Source organism: Solanum dulcamara, chromosome 12 (genome assembly GCF_947179165.1).
Source record: "Solanum dulcamara chromosome 12, daSolDulc1.2, whole genome shotgun sequence".
Classification (NCBI taxonomy): Eukaryota; Viridiplantae; Streptophyta; class Magnoliopsida; order Solanales; family Solanaceae; genus Solanum; species Solanum dulcamara.
Genome location: NC_077248.1, coordinates 8,784,137 through 8,800,278, shown reverse-complemented (window position 1 = coordinate 8,800,278; position 16,142 = coordinate 8,784,137). Strand labels below are relative to the sequence as shown.

General features: G+C 32.4%; 1 protein-coding gene across 1 annotated transcript; it reads left to right on the top strand.

Annotated features, from left to right (window-relative positions):
• Positions 1-2,103: 2,103 nt before the first annotated feature.
• On the top strand, positions 2,104-5,147 carry LOC129876523 (auxin response factor 18-like). Its single transcript, XM_055951976.1, has 3 exons — positions 2,104-3,170; positions 3,825-4,726; positions 4,820-5,147. Exons 1-3 carry the CDS (start codon positions 2,112-2,114, stop codon positions 4,893-4,895), a joined length of 2,037 nt encoding a protein of 678 aa, XP_055807951.1. The 5' UTR covers positions 2,104-2,111; the 3' UTR covers positions 4,896-5,147.
• The last annotated feature ends 10,995 nt before the right edge of the window (positions 5,148-16,142 follow it).

Genomic DNA, 16,142 nt, shown 5'->3' with positions numbered 1-16,142 from the left:
TCATTATATGGTCTGAAATAATTAGGGCGTATGTAGTATAATCGCCTTAGTGAGTACTTGATAAATGAAGGTTATATAAATTATGTCATTTGTCCAAGTATTTTTATTAAGAAAACGGAATCAGAGTTTGTTATATTCGCCGTTTATATTGATGACATAAATCTCATTGGAACCCCTGAAGAGGTCTAAAAGGCGATTGAATAACTAAAGAAAGAATTTGAGATGAAAGACCTTGAAAAGACAAAACTTTGTCTAGATCTGCAAATTGAACATTTAACAAATGGGATCTTTGTCCACTAATCTGCTTACACTCAGAAAATCTTAAAATGATTTTACATGGACAAAGCACATCCATTAAGTACTTCAATGATTGTTCGATCACTTGAAGTGAAAAATGATCTATTTCGACCTCTAGAAGAGGATGGAGAATTTCTTGATCCTGAAATACTATATCTCGGTGCTTTTGGTGCACTTATGTACCTTGCTAATGCAACCAGACCTGATATAACATTTTTTGTTAATTTGCTAGCAAGGTATAGTTCATCCCTAACGCGAAGGCATTGGAATGGTATTAAGTATATTTTGCGATACCTAAAGGTTACTATTGATATATGTTTGTTTTATACTAACAAAGATTGTGCAGATCTTATTGGTTATGCAGATGCAGGTTATTTATCAGATCCACATAAATTTCGATCTCAAACAGGCTATCTATTTACACACGGAGAGCAGTTTATTGTTGCTACTTCTTTAAATCATGCTAAAATAATAACAATTCATGAAGCAAGTAGAGAATGTGTGTGGTTGAGATCAATGATACATTTCATCAAAGAAATATGCGGCCTGGAAAATGATGTCAAAGTACCCACAGTTATATTCGAAGACAATGTTGAGTGTATAGCTCAATTGAAAGGTGACTTCATAAAAGGAGACAGAACGAAACATATTTCATCAAAATTATTCTTCACACATGATCTTCAGAAGAATGGTGATATTGATGTACAACAAGTTCGTTCAAGTGATAATCTTGCAGATTTATTCACAAAGGCATTACCAACATCAACTTTTGAGAAACTAAGATATAAGATTGGAATGCGTCGTCTCCAAAATATCAAATGAAGTTTTCATCAGCAGGAGTAAAATACGTGATGCACTCTTTTTCCTTAATCAAGGTTTTGTCCCACTGAGTTTTTCTGGTAAGGTTTTTAATGAGGCAGCGTATTACCAGATGTGTGTACTCTTTTTTCTTCACTAGATTTTTTTCCACTGGATTTTTCCTAGTAAGGTTTTAACAAGGCACAAGATATATGGGTGCTCAGAATAACTAGATATATTTTCTTTTCATGGACATCCAAGGGATAGTATTAAAAAATAATTGTGGATATCCCTTTCAATCCTATTCTACTTTTTTCCAATCCACATTCTTTTGTCTTCCTAACTATGACTATAAATATGTCATATTCTATAATGTAAAAAAAAACACGAAAGAATATAAACACAACTATTTTTCTCTTTTATACTCTTTCTTATTTTGCTAAGTTAATTTATTTTAAAACAAATATATTTTTGCTGTTTTGGTGTGTTCTGAAATATATATATACAGTTAGAAGCTTCTTCAGATCCGAAGAAAAAGGTCAAAACCAAAAGTCCATAAAAATTTAACTGCAAATAACACTTCTAAAGAGAGAGAAAAAATAAAGAACATCAGCATGTTTTTCGTTTTCCACCTCTTCCGATTTTCTCTAGGCTTCTCTTTCTTTAATCCATTTGTGTTTTTTCGGTGATTTGTTACTCAGTTGCTCTTATATATATATATATTTTTTTTTGTGAGAAATAGTGTCAAAGTTATACTCAGAGGTGAGTCCATACCAGGTAGCGACTTCAATATTTTTTGGGAATTTTTTCAAATGATGATTCAATTCAATTGGGTTTTTCCATTCTAAATTGGTTATTGAATTCTCTTTGGTGTTAAATTTTCATCAATTCAACAAGATTTCTGAGTTTCCGAGGCCTTTTTGAATTTCATTGTATGGTTGATTTTGTTTATCTTTATTTATTTTTTTCTCGAATTTATGAGCTGATTTTCTGCATTTGTACAGATTATTACTTTTATGGATTCAGATTGCTTAAATTCGTCGCAATTGTGGCAAGCATGTGCTGGTAGTATGGTAAAAATGGCTGGAGTTAATTCGATAGTGTTCTACTTTCCTCAAGGACACGCAGAACACGCGGGTGTAAGTGTGGAATTTACGAGTGACATTAGGATTCCATCATACATTCCTTGTAGAGTTTCGGGTATTAAATACATGGCAGAACATGAAACTGATGAGGTTTTTGCAAAAATTAGTTTGACACCTGTTAGTCCTAATGAAGTTATCGAAATTTCTGATGATGGAATGGTTGTGAAAATTGGGTCTGATAACTCAGATAATAAACCTCTTTCATTTGCTAAGACATTGACACAATCAGATGCTAATAACGGTGGAGGTTTTTCTGTTCCGAAATATTGTGCAGATAGGATTTTTCCTCCATTGGATTACACTGCAAATCCTCCTGTTCAGACCCTCTTAGCAAAGGATATTCATGGGAAGATATGGAAATTCAGACATATTTATCGAGGGACACCAGAACGTCATCTTTTAACAACCGGTTGGAGTACATTTGTGAACGGAAAAAAACTTGTTGCAGGTGATTCCATTGTGTTTGTGAGAGCTGAAAATGACGAGATTTATGTAGGCATTCGAAGGATAAAAAAGAAAAGTGTTGTTCCAATTGAACCTGAGACTTCTCCCTGGTGGATTCCATCTGTTGGTAACTATACAATACCACGCGGAAGGTTTTCAGCTTTTCTAAGAGATGATCAGAATACAAATTACTCGAGTTGGGACAGAGGAAAGGTGAAAGCAGAATCAGTTATTGAAGCTACGAATATGGCAACTAATAGACAACCATTTGAGGTTATCTTTTATCCGCGCAGTAGAACTCCAGAGTTCTTTGTCAAGGCGTCACGTGTGAAGGCAGCGTTGCAAATTCCTTGGTGCTCAGGAATGAGGTTCAAAATGCCCTTTGAAACTGAAGACTCAGTGATAAGTTGGTTCATGGGAACTATATCTTCTGTCCAGGCCATCGATCCCACTCGATGGCCTGTTTCACCTTGGAGGATTCTTCAGGTAATACCATCTATATTTAGTGTATATGTTTGGTATATCATGTTGTGATCTACTTCGAACTTGCTAAGGCCTAACGCCATTACAAACTTAATTTTTATTATATAAATAATCATTTGTACTTGTTTATAGTGTTTATCTCTCTGTAACTCTATCTTATTATCTTGCTTAGGCAACCTTCTTATAAGTTGATAAAATATTAGCAATTTGTACAATACTTTGGTTTTTGGGTAGATAATGAGTTTTAAGTTGTATGTATAACTCAAAGTTCTAAATATCAAATAAAATTCTATTGTCATTTAACAAAATACTTAAAAATTTGGAAAGAATTATTTGTCGCTGAAAAGAAATATTTGAATGAATTAATCTTAAAAGGGTAACTTTATAGCTTTGCATATAAAATGTTAAAATAGTGAATTTGGAATGAAAAAAAGTACATTATTTTATTAAATTTTGACTTTAGGCCATGGATGGTATTGAGTCGTTCTTGTTACTCTGTAACACATAATATTGTCTGTTCGATCCATTCTTTCTTGATAAACTTTTCACCATGACAATTCATTTTAATGTTCAATTCAAAGTTTTGTTCTTCGGGATAACTGCCTATTGACCTTATAATTGATATGTTTATCTGTAACTAGAGATGTTTTATTGCAGGTGACATGGGACGAGCCAAATTTGCTTCATAATGTGAAGTGTGTCAACCCATGGCTAGTGGAATTAGTCTCAAACATGCCCACTATCAACTTTACTCCTTACACATCCCCACTAAAGAAATTTCGATTATCTCACCATTCAGATTTTCCTTTAGATGGTCATCTTCCTATGAAGAGTTTTCTCGGCAACCACCTAAATTTTACTCTAGATGCTCATCTTCCTATGTCAGGTTTTCCGAACAATCATCTTCTTACGCCCAATGGCCCCTTTGGTTATCTTACTAACGACACCCCTGTTGGCATGCAGGGAGCCAGGCATGCTCCATATAGTTTATCATTACCTATCGGTTTTCCATCACTTCATCATGTTGTTTCAAACCCTAGCACCTCCAATAATACCATGATTCCCAAGCCAAGTAACAACAATGATATATCTTGTTTGCTAACCCTTGGAAGTTCCACCCAAACTGAGAAGAAATTTGATTGTGAAAAAACACCACAATTCGTACTCTTTGGTCAACCCATAGTTATTGAACAACAAATATCTCTAAGCAATTCAAGAAATAGTGTTTCTCCAGTTCGTACAACGAATAGTGGGAATGAATGTAAAAAAGAGAATATCTCTGATTCCTCAGATACTACATTTGATCACAATAGTCTACCAGATCGCTTACCAAGCGAATCAGTTCAGTCAGAGCAAAATGTGGAGATTGGACATTGTAAAGTTTTCATCGAATCAGAAGATGTAGGACGAACATTGAATTTATCATCGTTGGGATCCTATGACAAGTTATCTATAGAGTTATCAAATATGTCAGGCATTGAAATCTCAAAAATGCTTAATCATGTGATTTACCGAGATATAATTGGTGCGGTAAAACAACTTGGTGATGAACCATTTAGGTATGTGTTTTATCTTTCAAAAAGTGATATTCTGTAATTCATATTCACATAAATTTATTTGGTAATTCAGCTTCATATAAACTTGTTTTGCAGGGATTTCACGAAAACGGCACGGAGATTAACAATTCTAACGGATGCAAACAATGATAATATAAGACTTCGTGAGTAGAGAGAATAAGGAAGATCTCTGCTTTGTTATCAAACTGTGTAATGTGAGCGCTATTATGCTACTTTTCAGTCCAAATCTCCTTTGTCTTGACCAGTATGTTTACTAGGTTCAACGATTATTTTGAGTTTTGTTTTCAGACAATACCTACCACGAACAAGATAGATATTTTTTTGTATGCTTTGTAGGCTAAAGTTATGCTACTTTTAGCTCCTTTTACTAATGGTGGAAACTATATCTCGTTTTTCAATCTAATACTCTGTTGGGTAAATGCCCACATGATGCCTATGACAAGGCCCCGGGGCTAAGATGGCTTGGGTCGGAGTCACAATCGACCATAGCGTTTGTGTCGTGGACTTAGTTAAGAAATAAAATTGTGCATTTGCTATCAGCTATAACTTTTGGCATAATGGTAAGTGGTTGATTCTAAGATACTCTGCGTATAGTTTAAAACTTGAGAAATGTAAATTGTCATGTTGCTTTCACTCTTAAGCTACAGTTTGCCTAGTTACAAGTTGTAGCTATAGTTTCATTAGCTACTGAGATTAGTATTTGCATATCTCTTGTTTTTGAATGTCGTTTATACAAATATAATTGTCAATTGATTCCTTAATTGACACAGTTAAATCAGTTTAAAAATGGAAATTATCCCATAAATCACGCTGTGTAATTTTTTCTTACAATTTCTTACCAAAATGGACTCTTCAAGCTATAAACTTCTTCCTTGAAACTCTGATCTTCGTTTATTGGGTTTCAACAATCAAAAATCTAATTTGATTTCTTCATCCATAATACAACAACAAGTATTTTTCGATTTAATACTAATAATTCAATTCAGTTCTTCCTTTCTAATTATTCATTTGAAACAAAAACTTTAGTTTCAAATCATGAATTCTGAAATATACAAATCAAAATATACAGATGAAAATGCTAGACAACTATTTGTATATATATGTGATTGACAACTATTTGTATACATGCAATTGATGCATATATACAAATAAGCAATTTTATATTGTTCTTTAAACTATACAATAAAAATGACAAATACATATAACATTGATATATATACAAAAACCTATATCATGTAAAAATTGTTTGATTCTAATACAATTCATGAAACAACACTTGAAGCACTAATTAACAACAATGGCTTTGCTCTATCTTTGCTCTGTTTTCATCAATGGCTCTAGATTTGGCAATGAAACCTGCACTTTCTCCAAAATCTTGAGTTATTCCCAACACATCAAATTTTTTTGCATGCAAATGTATACCTTTGGTAATTCTCTTTTGATGGAGATTGTTCCTCTATGATTTGAATGTGTATGATGATTATCCTGAGTTTTCAAGATTATGGCTGAAAAAATATGAAATAATGAGGGAAATCTAAACAAATTATACAAATACAAAAAATAAAAATGGATGAAAGTTACAAAAAAAAAATGGAATGGAAGTTATCTGGATTTGATTTTGCACGATTAGGAGGGATGAATAAATTTTTCAAATTTTGAATTTTGATTCGGTTGAGTGATTTAGAGGGAACTGAGAAATTTTATGAGCAAATTAAGTGAGTGTAATAAGAGAGAGAGTGTATTAATTTGTATAAAAGAAGAAAAAGAATTATACACATTGATACAAAATGTGGGACCCAGCTTATAATCATTTTCTTAAACTATAGACGTTTTTCATAACTAATTTAAATCATAATTATGAAGCATAATTAACTACTAAATATTAGCTTAGTTATGTAATTTTCCCTTCACATGAGTGACTTAAGGATATGTTTTAGGCCCTAGAGTCCATTGCCCGTTAAAACTTTGGTTTTATTATACAACCAATTATTTGTATGTAATTATAGTCTATAACTTTATATGTCAAAAATCATTATCTTTTTATATAACTTGGGAATTATATAAGAATGAAAGAAACTCATAATCAAAAGATAAATGTTCTAAACTATATACTTGGAGAATTAAAATTAAAACTCATCACTAATTATTAAAGATATTAGATATAAACATATCATTTAACTTTATCTTAATTGACATTCATATTCTTCAACTTTAAATATACATGAGTAAATAATTAAATTTGTATAAACTGAAACAAGTGTGGACACACGTATTATATAAACTTATCATTAGGTTTTGTTATACTTTTATAAAGCAAAAAAAAATTACTTATTTTATTTGTTTACATATTTTATTAATTACGAGTTTTTCTCCTAATCTCTGATTTGGCAATTTCTTAGGGAGCATCTCCTATTTAATGGCTCTTTCATCCACAGCTTTAGAGTGTTCTATTTTCCCCCCTCTTTAATTCATAAATAATCTATAAATTTCTCTTCATTAACAGAAGCTTTTAAGGTAAGTTCTTCTATTGCTCATCTCTATCCTTTGTTTTTGTTTTTTCTTTTTATTTGTTTTTGTTTTTTCTTTTTAATTTTAATTTTAATTTAGTTTTCCTTTATTCCCTTTAGATAGAAAAAGAATGGTGAAATTTGGAGTATGATAATTTAATGGTGAAATTTGGAGTATGATAATTTACTGTCTATTTTCTTGTTAATTAGGATGTTTAATTTCTTAAATGTGTGAAGTAAAATTTATATATTTAAACGTAAGAAAAGAATGACGAAGTTTGAAGTAGAATGATAGAAATTCATAAAGTGAGGAATTCGTCGATCGGATAATCAATTTTTGAAATATAACTTATATATTTAGACATTACGTGAAAATATATAACCATAATTTAATTTAAAGAAAATAACTTTAGATGATCTTGCATTTCCTTGAATCTTATGCACAGTAAAAGCTTAGTGTATTAAGCAATTATTTTTCTATTTCAAGATAAAATTATTTTAATCTCTAAATAGTAATTATGTATTGATTTGATCATCTGATTGTTCAATTTAATTAGTTGATGCTCTGCTACTTATCTTTTATTAATCTAACATAATTAGTTTCATCTTGATTGATCTGTTTTTAATTTCATATATATTATTTTCTATTATATATATAACATGCTTGGTTTATCAATATTATCTTTTGATCTAATGTGGCCGGTGGATAGCGTACATCGAATGAAAAAGTTTGAAAGTTTTAATTAATCAAACATAGATCTTAATCTAACGTCACTATTCTTAAGTCTCGATTACTTCATCTACTGCCTAATTAGGATTTTACATTGTTTCACATGGTACTAAACCCATTTTTTTAGTAAATATGTTTCAGCAATTGCCTTCTCCTGTTGTATTTTATTTTTATCGACCCCTTTCTCAATTTTAGCTATTTGGTTAAACTTATAAAATTAGTTTATTCTGAGAAGTGTTTTTCAAAAGAGTACTTTTCATGAGATGCAGTTTATGTTTGGCCAAAAAAAAAAAAAAAAATATTTTTAAGCAACAATTAGTTTTGATCAAACTTTTAAAAAGTGCTTTTAAGTGTATTTTTTTTCAAAAGCGTTTTCCAAATAAGCACTTTCGGAAAAAAAAACTACTTTCGATTAGCTAATGCTACTCCTTAAAAACACTTATATTTTCTCTTAAAAGTTTGGTCAAACACTTCACTTTTTAACATAAGCACTTTCAGTCTCCCAAAAGCTTGGCCAAATAGACTATTAATCCATCGAATCGTCCAATACTTCTCTTTGAATTCAACTCCTTAAATTATTAAATCATCTCTAATAACACTTGTTGAATCTTATTTCTCTTATGTTCTAGGTCCATTGTGTTCTCTAAACTTAATAATAACAAATATTTTCTCTTTTTGTATGCAATTTCAGATGCAAATCTTTGTTAAGACCCTCAATGGAAAGACCATTACTCTTGATGTCAAGAGTTCCAACACCATTGACAATGTTAAAGCAAAGATTCAAGACAAAGAAGGAATTCCCTCATATCAACAAAGATTAATATTTGGTGGAAAACAATTTGAAGATGATCGAACACTGGTTGATTACAATATTCAAAAAGAGTCCACCCTTCATCTTGTCTTAAGTCTTTGTGGAGGTTATAGGGAAGATGAAGTTTATCCAATTATTGTTAGGACTGGCTTTACAATTGAAAATATGATAAAAATGGTTCAAGAAAAAGGAGATTATAAAGATAGGCTACATATGTTATTAGATTGGTCAAACATCTAGGATATGGCAAGTCTCTTTTAGAGCATAATATTCGAAAAAATTGGACACTCAATCTTGTAAGACGATAGAAAGGTAAATTTTAGATCCTTGTTAGGAAGTTCATTGGGAATTCAGATTATTTTGTTTTAGAGAATTCTCAAACTATATATTGATAATATAAAGCAATGATTAAGAATATATACTTATATAGTATTGTGTACACTCCTCTATCATTTGGTTTTGATCTCATTCATCAAGGAATAAATATTATTCAAAAGACTTGAGTGATTTAAAATCATGCTTTGATTTGGGTGATTGAAATTTTTTTTAGGTGCTTGATTTTGGTGATTGAACAATTTTTTAGGTGCTTGATTTTGAATAAAGGGAAAAGGATGAAATATGTTATCGAACTTTGAGAAAAAGCTCATTTATCCATTAACACTTTGGCCCATCTATGCCATTTTCATTTCGCCTCTCTAAACCGTATTGCAACTTATGTTGATAAAAGTGCTAGTATAATGAATAGATTCTATGGATGGAAAGAGTTCCTTACTCGCTTTCAAGTTTTCGACATTAAACTGAAACATACGAAATATAGTAAATAGTGCAATGGCAGATGTAGTAGGGGTTACAAATTGAATGGTACACAACTTGGTTTTAATTTGGAAGATATAGCACTTGTCATTTAACTCAAAAGAGACATGTTTTTGTAAGAAAGTTAAAATAAGAACGATTTGTGATACAAGAAAAATATTAGTTGTTACCTAAGTATAACGATCAGAACCGCCGTTACTAAGGGAGATGGAAAACCGTAAAAATTTGTCATCTAGATCCGCACAATCCCGTCAGAGCGGATATAATCTCGCTACGACGGCGCTGCTCCAGCAGGATGTAAGCCGCCAGAGCGGGATGGTCAGGGCAGAACTTAATATCGCGACTTCTTATTTTCTCTTCTTGTCCCTAAGTGCCAAAAAGAGTAGAGGGTTACCCCAGAAACCCTCCAAAGGAGGCTCTGGGCCTGGGAAAGGAGGGAGAAGGAGGTTTCAGGAAAGATTCCAATCGGCGAAATTCAGGCCCACTTTCACCATCTCTTGTCTGGAAGCTAGGATTAAAGCCACAATGCTTCTCTACAGTTGGTTGGCGCCCAGGTAGGCTAGGTTTCTCTAATTGATTAGTTGTAAATCTGTTCCCACGCATTCTATATTGTAGCTGACAAGAGATTTCATGCCTAGGCCTTCGGCCACGGAGTTTGGATGGCTGAATGTATCGTATTTGTTGTTTAGAGTAGGAATGTACCATGTGGGTATGATTATCTTGTGACTAATGATGATAGTCTAGTTCTTGGTTGATAAATGTAATACTGCTTATTGATATGATTGATGGTCTTTGTAAAGATTAAGGTGAAGAAAATTGTCGGGTTAGAGTGAGATTTAAGGCTTGTGATAACTAGGGGGTCCATATCAATATAGGAGACATATACAGAGATATACTTATGTGAGTTCATATTGATAGCTCTATGTGAAATATTTAAGTAATGTGAATCACGAAATAAATGATGAATGTAAATAACTTATTTAATAGTCTATTTCCCTTAACCTATTTGTACCTGTGGTCGTAGGTTATGGTTTAGTCTATTTGAGTTTAGTTGATATTTTACTTGTCTTGAAGCTTTACTTATTGGTGTAACATCTACAAAAGTCCTACATGATCTTTCAGCATTCCTATTGTCATTTATATCTCAGAATTTGTAATACAATATAACAAATAAATCAAAGATAATTAATAAAAAAAGAAATTTGGTGCATAATATTTCTGATAGATAATCAAGCATGTTTCATCAAACGCGTGTAAACATAAATTGTTCAAGTATTTAATGAGGTTCACTTACCTGTTCAAGTGGTGTAAAAGTTTCTTCTCACTTTGCATTTTCGTCCTCACTTCGGAATTAGAGCTGTAAAAATGGGCTTGGCCCGCGAAGTCGGCCCAACCTAATCCTTGAATTAAATAGGGTTGGGCTCAATTTTTTCATCCCATTTAAGAACGAGGCTTTTTAGCCCAGCCTCACGAGGCCCGCTAGCCTCAGAGGTTCAACCCGCGAGCCTCAGAAGCCAGCTGCGGCCCGTGGATTGTGAATTTTAAAAAGATTTATTATATGTATTTTGAATAAAATTTTATTTGTTAAAAAATTGTCAATAAATATTTTTAAAATTAAAATTAATTCCAACTCCTGCACAACTTTTACATTTTAGGTCCTTAGCCCATTAGATTTTTGTTAATTAGCAACGGCCCATTAGTGACTAGCCCATTAATCTATTGGGGTTTTTCTTCACGATCCGAATTCAGGTATGACGGCACTCATCTCACTCCATCGAGACAAGTCAGCCTAATACCCAAAAAAAAAGGGAAACAAAATGAAATATTTGGATTTGAAGTATGTGGTTCTGTGTATTGATAATTTGGTGGGGGAATATAAAGAATATATATAGGTAATGACATCAATGCGTAATGATGACTATGTCACTTGATAAATGAATCATTAGGAATTACATATTTATTATATGTAAAGTAGAATTGCAGTAAGTTAAGGGCGTGAATGATATTTTCACGGTTAAAGTTATTGGCACCTAGTTTCAGTTAAAAGAAATTTTTGTGGTTTATCATATTATAAATTAAGTTTTGATATGTTGAGATAGGAAATTAAATAGTAGGTATATGGTATTATATTAAGATCATCATATTCATGTTATTTGGAGAAATTGTGACCTTACCCTAGACTTGAAATTTGAAAAACATATGAGAGCTGACATGTTAATTGACCTCAAGATTAGGAATTCCGTTATAGATTTGAGTGAGTTTTTGGATCTAGGCTAGACATATAGTAATATGGTTGTTGTTAGTTTTGAAATCTTATTGTGATTATTTATTTGACTAGATTTCATTAATGTGGAAGCCCAACGAAAGGGGAATGCTCAAGTCCTAGAGTGATTGCTTGATTATTTGAGGCAAGTGAACTTCTAAACCTCAGTTTAAGCTTTTAGATGCTAGTATTTCCTTGTTATGTGCGTTGGGGAGTTATTAGAATAGGACCGAGTTATTGACTGTATGAGTGATCTTAAAAATGGAGATGAGGGGTATAAAATGACAATCTAATGACGTGTATTGTTGTGATCGATGTGATGAGATTATTGACTTATTTTGGACATGTGAAGTAACTATATTGATATGAGATATGAAAATTATTATTGATATCATGTGATTATTGTGAATTATATGAACCTTAATTGATTGCATTGGTTCTAATATACTATGCTAAGATTGAAAAATAATATGAAACAAAGGGGTCGGGCCACACGCTCTATGGCAAGATATGTATATTGAGGGGACGGGCCACACACTCCATGGCAGGTTACATGGACAGGAATATCCCTATGAGTTCCGAACTGTGATTCAGCGGATGTGTACCTATAGGACAGACATGCATCATTTCCTTGCATTGCATCGCACTTTTTTATTGATATTTGTGAATTCGTGTTAACCACTTATTGCTCTGTATATGCTGAATTTGACTTGATATGATTTACTTGATGAGACTATCGATTAGGATTCGTGGATTGTATTATTATTATTGTGCAAAGTGTAGAGTTGGGCTGGTTTTATGCAGGTTGTAGTTAAGGAGGTTCGGTTGAGATGACAGAAGTACTTGTATCTATTGAGCTTTGCTTAATTTTAGTTGTACACTTGCTGAGTACCGTGTTATTTTGTACTCACCCCTTGCTTCTACACTTATATAGGTTATGATCCAGGACCTACTTGATCTCCTAGTATTTCCTGCCACATCCGAGCCTATCATTTTGAGTGTTGAAGTATTTGTTACATCCATCTAGCAGACACCTCTTAATCTATTATGGTTTTCCTTTACTCCTTTAGTCTTCTGACTTCTCTTTGGAAAGCAACTACAGTAGCTTTAAAAGTGAATAAGAGAACATTTGTCCTTTACTCCTTTAGCTTCTCTTTGGCAAGCAACTGCAGTTGCTAAATCTTTACTCTTCTCTTTGGCAAACATCTGCAGTAGGTTTTTCCTTTACTCCTTTGTTCTAGAGTCAACAAATTTGTGTCATTTTTTGCATTTCTACTTTTGTCTTTTTCACTTTATAGCTGCTAATGATTCTTACATTATGAACTTAATTAGTTCTAATGAAATGCCTCTAATTAGTTGTGAAGTCAGAAACTAACTTTTGACATAATTATCGTTACACGAAAATCAATGGAATCAATGGAGAATGATGGTGAATATAGTGCATATGAAACTAGTGTTGAGGTGGATGAACCTAATGAACCTACATAGAAGAAAACGAGGCAGTTAAAATCAACTGTTTGGAGATATTTCCAAAAGATAAGTAGAGATAAAGATGGAGTGGAAATTGCATTATGCAGAGGTTGTAAAGGTTCTTATAAGGTTGGTTCTACTCCTTCACCTAATGGTAAAAACTATGGAACATCACATTTGAAACATCATTTACTTAAATGTAAAAAGGTTAAATACTATGATTTGGATCAAATGTATATAGATCAGCAAGGTAGCATATAGTCGAGAAAAATAGATCAATCGATTTTCTGTGAAAAGCTTACTGAAGCTATTATTGAGCATGATTTTCCGTATTCTTTTGTTGAATATAAAAAATTAGATCTTGGGCAAATTATGTAAATTCAGATGTGGTAATTCCATCGAGGAACACTTCTATTGTGGATGTCCAGAAAGTGTATTTCAAAGAGAAAGAAAAATTAAAACAAGTTTAGACTAAGATACCTAATCGAGTTTGCTTAACTTCTGATTGCTGGATAGCAGGTACTTCTGAGGGATATCTTTATTTAACTGCTCAATATATTGATGATAATTGAAAGGTAGTTAGTAAAATTTTGAACTTTTATCGTATGATTCCTCCTCATACTGGAGTTGAATTGGTTGAAACTATATATGATTGTTTGAAAGAGTGGAGAATTTATATGAAGGTGTTCTCTATCACTTTAGATAATGCCACAAAAGAGTTTATTATGTGATGGTGAATTTTTTCATGTACGTTGTTCTGCCCATACTCTGAATTTGATTTTCCAAGAAGGTTTAAAAGAAGCTAATGATTCCTTGTTTAGAATTAGAGAAAGTGTGAAGTATGTTAAAGGATCCGATGGAAGAATGAGAAAATTTGAGCAATGTGTTAAGCAGGTTGGAATTAGTACAAATCTGAATTTACGTTTAGATGTGGCAACTAGATGGAACTCAACGTACTTGATACTTGAGAGTGTACAATAATATGAAAAAGCTTTTTCTAGTTTACAATTGATTGATAGAAATGACTCTAATTGTCCTAATCTGATCATTGGAGAAAGGCAGAAAAAATATTTGAATTCTTGGAACCTTTTTATGAAAAAACGAACTTAATTTCTGGTTCAAGTTATACTACTTTCAACTTGTACTTTATGTAAGTTTGGAAAATTGAATGCATGTTGAAGGAGAATTCAAGTAGATGAAGTTATTAAGGAAATGGCTGCAAGAATGTTCAAAAAGTTTCAGAAATATTGGAATAAATATAATATAATACTCTCATTTGGAGCAATTTTGGATCCTCGCTTAAAGATGCAACTTTTAGAATATTGTTTCTCAAAGGTGGATACTTCTTCGGCACAAGAACAGGCTACAACTATAAAGTCAAAATGGTACAAGCTCTACGAACAATATGCAAATAATCAAATTGTGACAACTACTTCTACGATTCAGTCTAAACCAATTGAAAACAGAAGTCAATCCAAACAAAAGAAGTCCACTATATTTGTGGTAAGTATCTAATTTTTTTCTCTATATAATCATTATGCATCTTTTTTGTAAAATACTTTTGTTCTTTACTTTGATGTGTTGTGCACTTGTGATTAGAAGCTCTTAAACACTTTAGAAATAGTTTTGTTTACTTAATGGATTTATATATTATTTCTTGTTAAACAACAAGTGGACAAAGTTGGATGTCCACTTACAATTATCTTTCTTTTTGTGTGGGTCCCACCCACTATATTTTGCTCTTTCTTATGACTATAAATATTGTCAGATTTTGGCAATAAGAATACACAAACATATACACAGCAAGTTAATTTCTTCTCTTCCTCTTCTGTTCTCCTTTCTTCTCTTTAGTTTCTCCGCTTTATTTTGTTGAATTAAGATATTTTATAACACGTTATCAGCACGAAGCTCTAATTTTTCAGAAAATTAACTTCTATATCAGGTATATCTATTAAAGAAATTTAATTTTTAAGTTGTCTTTGTTACTTTCAAATTAATTTTCATCATGTCAAACTTGTCAAAATTGAAATTTGTGGCACTTGATATTTCTGGCAAAAATTATTTGTCATGGGTACTTGATGCTGAAATTCACCTTACCGCTAAGGGTCTTGGTGATGCAATAATTGAAGGAAATACAGCATCAAATCAGGATAAAGCAAAGGCTATGATTTTCCTTCGTCATCATTTAGATGAAAGCCTGAAAATGGAATACTTGACAGTGAAAGATCCACTTGAATTGTGGAAAGACTTAAAAGGGAGGTATGACCATCTCAGGGCAACGGTATTGCCAAGGGCTCGTTATGAGTGGATGCACTTACGTTTTCAAGACTTTAAAACTGTAATTGAATATAATTCTGTTGTATTTAGAATAACTTCCCAATTAAAATTATGTGGGAAAACTATAAATGATGAGGACATGTTAGAAAAGACACTAACAATTTTTCATGCCTCTAATGTGATATTACAGCAGCAATACCGTGAAAAGGGTTTTCATAAATATTCTGCATTGATCTCATGCCTTCTGGTGGCTGAACAACATAATGCCCTTTTAATGAAAAATCATGAAGCTCGACCCATTGGAACTGCTCCGTTACCGGAAGCAAATATGATAAAAGCACATGGCCAGTCTGAAAGAAGACATAATAAAAATCAAGGCCACAATAATGTGCGTGGACGTGGCAATGGTAGAGGACGATATAATAATCGTCGTGGTGGTGGTCAACATAAAAGGGAGAACAATATCAGTTCTCAAAATGGCCTTTCAAGAAGTAACTGTCATCGTTGTGGCATGAAAGGCCACTGGA